The 10,971-nt window shown below is 39.2% G+C and overlaps 1 protein-coding gene across 3 annotated transcripts in view; it reads left to right on the top strand.

The window, feature by feature from the left end:
* IGF2BP3 (insulin-like growth factor 2 mRNA binding protein 3) overlaps positions 1–10,971 on the top strand; it is a 143,535-nt gene that overhangs the window by 35,429 nt on the left and 97,135 nt on the right. For all 3 annotated transcript variants that reach the window (XM_010839053.1, XM_010839052.1, XM_010839051.1), the window contains one exon: positions 5,380–5,428. In XM_010839053.1, coding sequence (XP_010837355.1) covers positions 5,380–5,428 — 49 coding nt within the window. The remainder of the gene's footprint in view (positions 1–5,379; positions 5,429–10,971) is intronic.

Genomic DNA, 10,971 nt, shown 5'->3' with positions numbered 1-10,971 from the left:
GAGCGACCCCACGGACTCCAGCCTACCAGGCTCCTCCGTCCATGGGATTTTCCAGGCAAGAGTACTGGAGTGGGGTGCCATCGCCTTCTCCGATGATACGATGAGGAAATCCATTTTCAACCTTGAATGAAACAGTGGATTTAGGGACTGATCATTAGTGACTGCAGCATCACAGAAAGACAGCCAGAGATAATGTATCTTTTCATGGAAGTACACAACCTCTCCCTGACCAACAAAAATCTTCAGGTCCAACTAGCACTTTTATAGGGTCAGAGTAACATATTAAACACCATGGGGAGTGTAAGTAGCAAAATCCAGGCAGTGAGAAACCAGAAAATGGCAGGTTTGTGTGTGTTTTTTGTTTCCTGATTGAGTGCAGCAGTGTGTGCATGGGACCTTTTGAAGAAGTTAGCCGTTATCTTCATTACCTCCACCATAGTTTGGCCTCAGGTCAAACAACAGGGGGTTTCCCTTGTGGCTCAGCTGGTAGAGAATCCCCCTGCAATGCGGGAGACCTGGGTTCAATCCCTGGGTTGGGAAGATCCCCTGGAGAAGGGAAAGGCTACCCACTCCAGTATTCTGGCCTGGAGAATTCCATGGACTGTATGGGGTTGCAAAGAGGCTTCTCTCCTTGCTATTCTACTTGCTGTTTGTCTACTTAAAGAGTAACTTAAAGACAAACTTAAAGAGTTACTAAAAACACTATTTTAAAAGACATGAGAATGACAGAATATATGGGGATGATGGTTACATTCTGGGAGGTAGGCATCAGGGAAGAGCATGGTAGTTTCAGTTGTCTTGTTCTAATTATTTGGGTGGGTGGATTCATATATGTCTATGTTTTGTATTAACAATATAAAGATGTTATGCATCTGTGTATATCAAATTCAACATAGCAAACAATTATTAATATTTAAAATGACTCAGAATGCAATGAATAAAACCCAGAATGAGTTATTTGTACAAGATTTATGACCTTGACCTTCAAATTAATAGCAAGAAAATGTAGTGAAGGGATTTTCTTGTGTCAAACAGACCTTAAGAGACAGCTACTCTACACATGTGGGCATATTGTTGGTATCTTGATATAATCAGGTCAACTGTAAAAAGATAGCAATTAAGCAATTGGAAATAGAGTAAGTATTCTGTACCTAAACAGCATATTAAAAAGCAGAGACATCACTTTACTGAGAAAGGTCTATATAGTCAAACCTCTGGCTTTTCCAATCATCATATACAATGTGAGATGAAGTGTGTACAGTTGGTTCAGCAAAAAGGCTGTGTGCTGAAATGTTGATGCTTGTGAATTGTAGTGCTAGAGAAGACTTCAGAGTCTCTTGGATTGCAAGGAGATCAAACCAGTCAATCCTAAAGGAAATCAACCCTGAATAGGAAGGACTGACGCTGAAGCTCCAGTGCTTTGGCCAAAGACCCTGAGGCTGGAAAAGATTAAGGGTTAAGGGGGTGACAGAGGATGAGGTGGTTAGATAGCATCACCTACTCAGTGGACATGAGTTTGAGGAAACTCAGGGAGATAGTGGAAGACTGAGGAGCCTGGTGTGCTACAGTCCATGAGGTTGCAAAAAGCCGGACACAGCTTAGGGACTGAACACCAAAAATGTTCTGTTCTGTTAAGGAATTTTTGTTAATCATTTTAAGAAACTATAATGGTGATAGTTATTTTTAAAGCAAAAAGGTCCTTTAGTAGGTTTTTCCAGATGTACTGTAGCATGACAGGTCGTGTATGTGGGATTTGTTGGTACACATTTGAGTAGAAATAAATAAGATTTAGGTAGGTAATCATACTTGATAAACTGATACAGGCATATGGAGGTTGATACGATTTCTCTAGTTTGGTGTCAATATGAAAATTTGTATAAAATCAATTTAAATCTGTACTATTTATTACTAAAAATTTTGAAGATGCCCTTAGAAGTCTATATGAGTTCTATTGGCTCTTAATCCTGTACTTAAACCAACTTTTAATAAATAGTGAGTACTGGATTTTACAGAAACTATTTCAAGCATAATAAGCATTTTTGAAAGGTTAAATGGAAGAATTCCCTGGTGATCCAGTGGTTAAGACTCTATGCTTCCAGTGCAGGGAGTGTGAGTTTGATCCTGATCAGGAAACGAGGATCCCACAGGTTGAGTGAGTGGCAGGCCAAAAAAGAAAAAAAAGGTTAAATGAGAACTTAAACTTTACCTCATTTTTCCCTGTTGGCAGAAAAGCCTTAAATTAAATTCTATATGATTAACTTATAGATTGTGTGGAAGTTTTCTTTGAAAATAGCACAGGTGGTTAACTTCTTTTTCTCCTGTTTCTGGTCTCAAAAACCTGAAAGTTTTCTTTGAAATAGCACAGGTGATTAACTTCTTATTCTCCTGTTTCTGGGGCTGTTGATCTTCCCACTGTAATTTTCTATATTCCCACTGTCTTCCCACTGTAATCCCACCATGATTTTATTACATCAGCTGTAATAAAATCACTGGGAATGTTAGTAGTTTCTGCATGGTGGATCTGTGAGTCTTGTGTTTTTGTTCCCCTCTCTGTATTATAACAAATGTTAATTTAACTATCAATTGAGTGCTTCTCAGCTGCCAAACAGTGCTCCAGGCTGTGAATGCGACAGTAAACAAGACAGCCTAACGAGTCCCTGCCCCTATGGGGTGTGATCCTTGTAATAATACTTGGGTTGTGTTTTAGGAGGAGGTGAAATGCCAGCTTATTTTGTTGGTAGTTAAAATTAAACTCTAATGATCGGTAATCACAGAGGAGAAACAAATACCAGTATCTGTTTTCTTGACTCTTAAGTATTTAGAATCTAATTTAAATATAACCCAATTCTGAAAGCTCGGATGGGAGATGGGAGCTGGGAAAACAAAGTCGGAAAACATAGTTCTAGATGTCAAAACTCTATGCTGTGCTTAGTCGCTTCAGTCGTGTTCAACTTTTTGAGACCCCATGGACTGCAGCCCACCAGCCTCCTCTGTCCGTGAGATTCTCTAGGCAGTAATACTGGAGTGGGTTGCCATGTCCTTCTCCAGGGGATCTTCCTGACCCTGGGATCGAACATGAGTCTCCTGCATTGCAGGCGGATTCTTTATCTCTGAGCTACCAGGGAAGCCTGTCAAAATACTAACTTTATGAAAATAATCCTGATGTTTGTCTAAAGTGAAACTTTAGAGAATCAGATAATGGAAACTGGACAGTCAGTTAAGGGAAATAATTATTCTGGTGTAACTTCTAATAAATAAATAGGTGTCAGATGTACAATTTGAAGAATATGTGGGGAAAACATGGCTAATGGATTACTTCTAATGAACAAAAAATGGTGTCCTATTTAAAGAAATTCTTGGGAGCCTTGTGAAGTAGGTATTTGTTCTTGTAATAAAGAAGAATGACCTGCTTGGTGACCTTACCTCTGTGTACACTTTTGTGTGTGCATTGGGGGAATTTCTTTAGTAATACATATACCCATATATATACACCCAGAAACAGTCCACTAGGATTGAATCCTGGGTTTCTTAACACTGTGCTGTTTTTTCTTAATGTGTCAGTTGCTTGATTAAGACCGATTAGTACTTGCAAATGTGTAGTAAATAATTCTTACTTCTTAGTTACCCAGGCTGAATATTTACACAATGTGAGTAACTTTTCTGCTTGCTAAAGCAGTACATGGAAGATTTGAAATCTGTGTTTTAGGAATACTTTTATTAGGGTGTTTTTTTAAGGTTTTTATAGAAGAATATAAAACTTATACAAGGACAGAGATACAGTATGCCTCCAGCAGCTTAAATAGTTACTAGCGCATGATTTATCTTTTAAACAAATTCCAGGATAGGATGTGTAAAATCTAAGACTACACGGTGTTTGAAAATGTTTTCTTAAATTGACATTCTCTCACTATCTCTGATACTTGCCCTTGGTGATTATGCTTTGTTTTACTGTCTAATAAAAATAATGTAAAAATGATTTTCCTTTCATCCTCTATTTTATGATTACAAACAGAACATACCTGAGTTTGTCTAATTAACATGCTAATATAGCGTTCCCTAAAGGCGGGCCACAGCCCATGGGGTCGCCAGGACTCAACCTCGCGACTGAACAACAGCGAGGGGATAGGCAGTGTGGTGGCGTTCATTTAAGTTTTGTGATGAATGGAAAAGAACTATACTATCAATGTAGTCTACGCTGAGGTACCTAGAAGTGGATCATTGGCCCTGGAAAGGGAAATTGACTGTAGAGCTAGAGGTTAATTATTTCACTTGAGATGTCATGCCCAGTTGCTAGTCTCTTTTTAAAAAATAGCTGGTTGACTTTAAATTCCTTTCCCTTGTAAGAGGGTGATTGGTGTGTGGTGTCCAGAGTACAGTCTCACATAATTCGTGTTGCTTCCTTCTTTCCATCCTTCCTCTCTTACTCGGATAGTTTTGAGGAGGGAGTAGAAGAGGAGGAGGTGTGTAGTATAATAGTTTTTATTATTTTACAAAGTATATATTGTGTTCTATATACATAGTATATATATAGGGATATGTGTAGGCATTGAAACTCAGGTGGGGGATTTTTAATGTTTTTTTTTGTACCCTGGATTCCTTTGGCAGCCTGAAATGTGTGGACCTCTTGGAATATTTTTAAATGCATAAAATAAAGCACATAGGATTATAAAGGAAATTATTTTGAAATACAGTTAGAAAATGTTAAAGCTAATAATAACATGTGTTTCTTAACATACATAAATAACAAGTTGTAGCAACACAGCTAACTATCACAGTAGTGAACATACAAGATCTGCAACACCTTAATGTAAAATGAAAATGCCTGACTTATTTTAATGTCAAGAGTACAAGCCGTGTAATTCTACTGTGGTTTAATTCCAACATTCACTATTGAAGGTGGCTAAATATCACTTAGGGGATAGTGAAAATAAATATGACCCCCACCCGTCTGCACCCCACCGCTCCTGTCCACCTTCGTTGAATTCTGTCCATGAATCCTTTGGCTGTGATCTCAGATTAAGAACATCTGGACTAAGGCTTTGTGTTCTGGGATGCTTGCTTTGAGGCTAAAGGGTTTGAACTTAGCATACAGTCATTAGATGAAATGTGTTCACACATTGTATCTGCCAGTTTTAGTGGCTTTTAGAGTAAGCCACAACAATCCAATGACGCTAGGTTTCCAGTGGTCTCAGTGTGCATCTTGTGATTAACTTGGTCTCCTTTTTCTTTCTTGGGCTGTGTTTTCTTAGTATATATTGGTATGTAGTTAATAAATATATCTTAGGTAGTTTCAAAACATCCATGTTGGCTATAAATATCTTTTGCTTTTATGTTTTTTTTTTTTGTTTTCTTTTAAAAAACATTTTAATTCTTCTGCAGGATTCGGAAACTTCAGATACGAAATATCCCGCCTCATTTACAGTGGGAGGTAAGAACTTCTATGTTTAAAACTAAGATTTTAGTATCTAAGCCTGTTGATAGTTTTTCCGAAGATTTTCCTCCTCTTTCCACCTCTTGGATGTGCTTGAACACAATCCTTCTCTATTATGGTCTTTGTCTTGCACTGGGCTTTTCTTTGTAAGGGTATATTACTTCTTTGAAAACAAATCTGCTCTTTGAGGTACTTTAAGAAATTGAAATAGGTTCTGGTATAACTGGGCAAACTTCGTCATTCAATCACATCCCACAGAATCTTGTTTGAGATCTTTCTATGAGTTTTGCTCATTGTATTTAAATATGAAGTTCTCTGGCAATCTTTTTAAAAAGATAAATACTGCTATTTATGCTTTATTTTAAAATGTTACTGTGCTTTCTTTTGCTCAGATGGTGGCACTGTGGTAACTGTATATAAACCCAAATCTTTTAGCACAGTTGAATAGCCTGTGTCAGCAATTTCCAAACTATGTTGATGATGTCAAGGTGAGAATTTGAGAACCCAGTAGCTGAAAAGATAAAAGAAAATGTCTGTTGACTCTTTCAGATAATGGAATGTGAAAATTCTTAAAACCTACTTCGGAGATGGTAGTGCAGGGAAAACTGCTCAGCTTTTATGTATTTTTAATATAAAAATCAGAAGTAACTAGGTTTGTGTGTTTAACATTAGTTTTCTAAAATGGCATTTGAAGAGACTCTGAACTATAACCTTCATCAAAATGCAAAGAATGGTTAAAAGATTTGAGTTGGGTCTCCAAGTCCCAGTTGGTAACAGATAGCTTATGCTCACAGTATTTTGCAGCACATGTATTTTCAGAACAGTATTACTGAATTTAATCTTTGCAGGAGGACTTGATTCTTTGGTCTATCCTGAACATTTTTCAAGTTACATAATGTATAAAAGGTATATTTTGTAGACAGAATCAGTGACTTCTTAGGTTAAACTCAATGCATTTTCTTGTTTTAGTTTAACATTTGTTTAGGAAATTCAGTATCTTGATGGGTGGGTCCCTGAATCGAGTGTTACGGTATCAAGATTACTGGTTTAATCCCAATTTTTATTAATTTATTTTAAAGTGAAGTATTGTTGATTTACAATGTTGCATTCGTTTCTGGTATACAACTAAGTGATTGAGTATTATATACACACACATATATACATATATATTCTTTTTCAGATTAGTTTCTGTTATAGGTTATTTTGTTATTGTTTAGTCACTGAGTTGTGTCCAACTCTTTGCAACCCTATGGACTGTAGCCTGCCAGGCTCCTCTGTCCATTGGATTTTCTAGGCAAGAATACTGCAGTGGATTACCATTTCCTTCAGGGTGTCTTCACCCACCAGGGACCAAACCCGTGACTTCTTCATTGACAAGTGGATTTTTTTTACCACTGAGCCACCAGGGAAGCCCCTATAGGTTATTATAAGATACTGAATATAATTCTCTGTGCTACGCAGAAGGTCCTTGTTAGTTTATTTGTAGTAGTGGCGTCTGTATTCATTAATCTCTTCATTTTAATATGGGCAGCGTTAAATGTGATTTTCTATCTGGGAACTATATCTGGTTTAACGGCTTTCAATGAAAGAGTCAGGTGGTGGCAGCCACTTTTAAGTGAGTTACTAGTGTACTAGCATAGCATCTGTAGGCAGTGGTTGTTGCCTTATACTTCATCCATCCTGTTGCTTCAAATTTCGATCGCAGTGGATTCTCAAGCACTGTTGATTGTACTTTCGGTGGCTTCTCAAGCTTTCAGTTCATTGCAGTCTTCCTTATTCTGGGTAAAATTTAATCTCTGATAATAAATCTTTATTTGTCATATCTAACTTTTTCTTTTATATTTCATTTCCCCTCCCCATAGTCCTTTGAGGTGAAGTAAAGTTGGAGACATTATCTCCATTTTCAATTAGGCAAATATGGGCCCACAGGGTTCAAAGAACTAAGTAAGAACAGATACAGAATTTAAAGAAGCATGGATCTAGACTTTGAAACTCTTGACCTTTGATCCCTTTGAAATTTAAAGAGTGGTTTGAAATACTGATTAACAAAATTTATTGAGGGTTTGTCAGAAGTAGGATGAACTGTTGGGATTTTTGCTTTCCTTGAAGACTTGAATGAACACCATCTGTTATGTCCTTTCTGAGGGGTCAGATTTTTGAGGGTCTTTGTTTTCAAACTTTTTATTTTATACTGGGGTATAGCCGATTAACAATGTTATGATACTTTCAGGTGAACAGTGAAGGGACTCAGCCGTACATACACACGAATCCATTCTTCCCAACGCTCACCTCTCGTCCAGGCTGCCACATAACGTTGAGCAGAGTTCCTTGTGCTGTACTATAGGTCCTTGCTGGTTACCCATTTTAAATATAGCAGTGTGTACATGTCCATCCCAAACTCCATAACTATCCCTGCCCCCCCACCCCCGGCCTCTATAAGTTTGTTCTCTGTCTGTGAATCGTTTTCTGTATCTAAGTCTGTAAGTCTCTTTCATTTGTATCATTTCTTTTTAGATTTCCACGTGTAAGGGATGTCATACGATAGTTCTCCTTCTCTGACTTCACTCAGTATGACAGTCTCTAGGTCCATCTGTGTTGCTGTAAATGGCATTTTTCTTTCTTTTTAACAGCTGAGTAATATTCCGTATGTATATGTACCATATCTTTGTCCGTTCCTCTGTTGGTGGGCGTCTGGGCCATTGTAAACGGTGCTGCGGTGAACACTGGGGTGCGTATGTTCTTTGGATCATGTGCGTCTCTGGACACACGTGCAGGAGTGAGATCGCAGGGTCATGGGGCAGCCCTGCTGTTAGTTCTTAGGGAGCTCTGTGCTGTTCCTCACAGTGGCTGCATCTATTTAATTCCCACCCGCAGAGGAGGAGGGTTTCCTTCTCACCCTCTCCAGCATTGCTGGTGGGTTTTTTTGATGATGGTCATCCTGACTGGTGTGAGGTGGTATCTCATTGCAGTTTTGATCTACATTTCTCTAATAATTAGTGATGTTGGACATTTTTTCATGTGCCTTTTGGTCAGCTCTGTATCTTCTCTGGAGAAATGTCTATTTAGGTCTTCTGCCCATTTGTTTATTGGGTTTTTTGATGCTGTGAAGCATCATGAACTGTTCATAAATTTTGGAGACTAATCCCTTGTTGCTCACATCATTGCAAATGTTGTCTCCCAATCTGTGCATTGTCGTTTCGTTTTGTTTATTGTTCCCTTTGTTGTGCAAAGGTCTTGAGTTTAAGTAGGTCCCATTTGTTTATTTTCATTTTTATTTCCATTATTCTGAGGAGTCCCTTTGTGTAACATTTGGTTTGTACACCCTGACTGTGGCGGTCGTCTCATGCCAAAGCCTTATAGAAGGTGAGGTTTTGCACTTACAGGTTTGGACTCCCTCTACAATGGAGAAGTTAGACTTTGACTCCACTAATTAATCTAAGAGTCACTATATGGAATGACCAGACATTGCACATTTCCTGACTTGATACAATAGGAAATATATAGCAACACAGATGAAATACTCTTGTTAAAAAAATAAAGGTTTAAGTGGGATTCAATGTCAATCTGACTTTTGAGTTTCTAAAAAGTATGGAAGGGAGAGGCACCGGTGAAATGATGCCATGAAGAAACATAATAGCCAACTCCAGTATATGGGACATTGTACAGGACAGATGACATTATTTACTCACCGAGCGATGGCATGTTAAAAGGGAAGGGGACTGTTAAGGAATGAGACTTATGAGGATAACAAAAAAGCAATCACACACCTGAACTAAGTTATTTGTGAACCTTGTCAACAGTCTTGAAGGAGCAGCATGGAATATCTTGAAAAGCCTGTTTTTTGCAGAAGGCTTTTGGAGTCAGACTTACAATTGTATCCCAGCTCCACTACTTACTAGTTAGGGGATGTCTGAAGTGATTTTCTTCCTTTCTAATATGGGGATAATAATAGCCACTTCATTGAATTGCTGTGGACATTAGAAGGATTATATATGCTTAAGCCCTTAAAAAATGCTTAGTACATATAAGTGCATGCTACATTTTTGCTATGATATGAACAACGAATTCATTTCCTCCCAGCTTTAAGTTCTTGTGCTTAACTCAGATCCAGCCTACAGCACAACACAGAAGACCACTAGATATCACACCAAGAGGAATTTAATGTGCAGACTTACACAAGTGCTAGTTACACAAGTGCTGAACGAACAGGATGGAACCCATAGATACTGGCTGTAGAGAGCAGTTACACCCTGAGCTGAGTGGGGAAGAGAGGGGCCAAGGGAAGAGGCTGAGGTTATGAGATACCAGAAGCTGGAACGAAGGGCTCAAGTAACTGAGAATGAGCAAAGGGATGCTCCCTGGCTGTGGCTGGTGGATGAAGCTGGTTCTGGGGATGCCCAGAGCATCTGGAGTCTGAAACCCATTGCTGTTAGGATGATGCTGAGAGGAACAGCTGATTAATGGGGAAGAACATGTGCCATCTCTTCTTCCGCCTTCCATTTTCCCTCTAGTGCCTTCTTTTTTGGATATTTTAAATTTTTATATATGTATGTACGTATTTGGCTCTGCCAGGTTTTTAGTTGCAGCATGTGGGATCTAGTTTCTCAACCAGGGATCAAACCCACGCCCTCTGCATTGGGAACATGGAGTCCTAGCCACTAGACCACCAGGGATGTCCCCCTTCTAGTGCCTTCAATCAGCAGAAACCAGTGGGAAACCGCTGACAAAGGTGCGACAGGGTGCAAAGTCCCAGCCCCCAGCATCGCAGAGTTGAAAGGTGAATTTGGAACTAAGAGCTTAATATCTAGTCAGAGCTCCGTCTCAGAAGCAAAAATCCCTCCCTTATGCTGCTAGTGCTCTTCTAGGCCGTTTTCTGTGAGGTCCTCAAAGAAGTGGCAGATCTGGGACCATGATGCTCTGAGGCGCTTTATAAAGTCTGTAACTGGATTGTTAGTGATCCTTATACCACTGTGATAGCTTACTTTCTATTTCTTATTTATAGTGTCTTTACACCACTATATTCTACCGAATGACACAGGGGGACTCAGGTTCTTCGGATCCTGCGTGCTTTGTGCGTCATGCTGGGGCTAAATGATTTCTAGCCATTTTGTTTTGGATGATGATAAAGTGCACTCAAGGACTCTGGAGTGGCTAAATGTTTCACTAATGTGTTTTAGTAGGTAAAATATGGGAAACTTAACTTTTGGAAGTACCTGCTGCCAGAGAGGTGAAAGTGAAAAGTGAAGTTGCTCAGTCGTATCCGACTCTTTGTGACCCCGTGGACTGTAGCCCGCCAGGCTCCTCCGTCCATGGGATTCTCCAGGCAAGAATACTGGAGTGGGTTGCTATTTCCTTCTCCAGGGGATCTTCCTGACCCAGGGATCAAACCCACGTCTCCCGCATTGCAGGCAGATGCTTTAACCTCTGAGCCAGAGAGGTAGGTTTGTTTTTTCCCCTAAATATGTGGCATGTAGAGGGAACTAGGAGAAACTGTTTCCTCTCCACCTCCCACCCTGTGGCCTTTTCTATTTAAATCAGTT

Source organism: Bison bison, unplaced genomic scaffold, assembly GCF_000754665.1.
Source record: "Bison bison bison isolate TAMUID 2011002044 unplaced genomic scaffold, Bison_UMD1.0 scf7180017864109, whole genome shotgun sequence".
Taxonomy (NCBI): Eukaryota; Metazoa; Chordata; class Mammalia; order Artiodactyla; family Bovidae; genus Bison; species Bison bison.
Note: the sequence above shows the minus strand (reverse complement) of the source record. Positions and strands in the feature narration are given on the sequence as shown.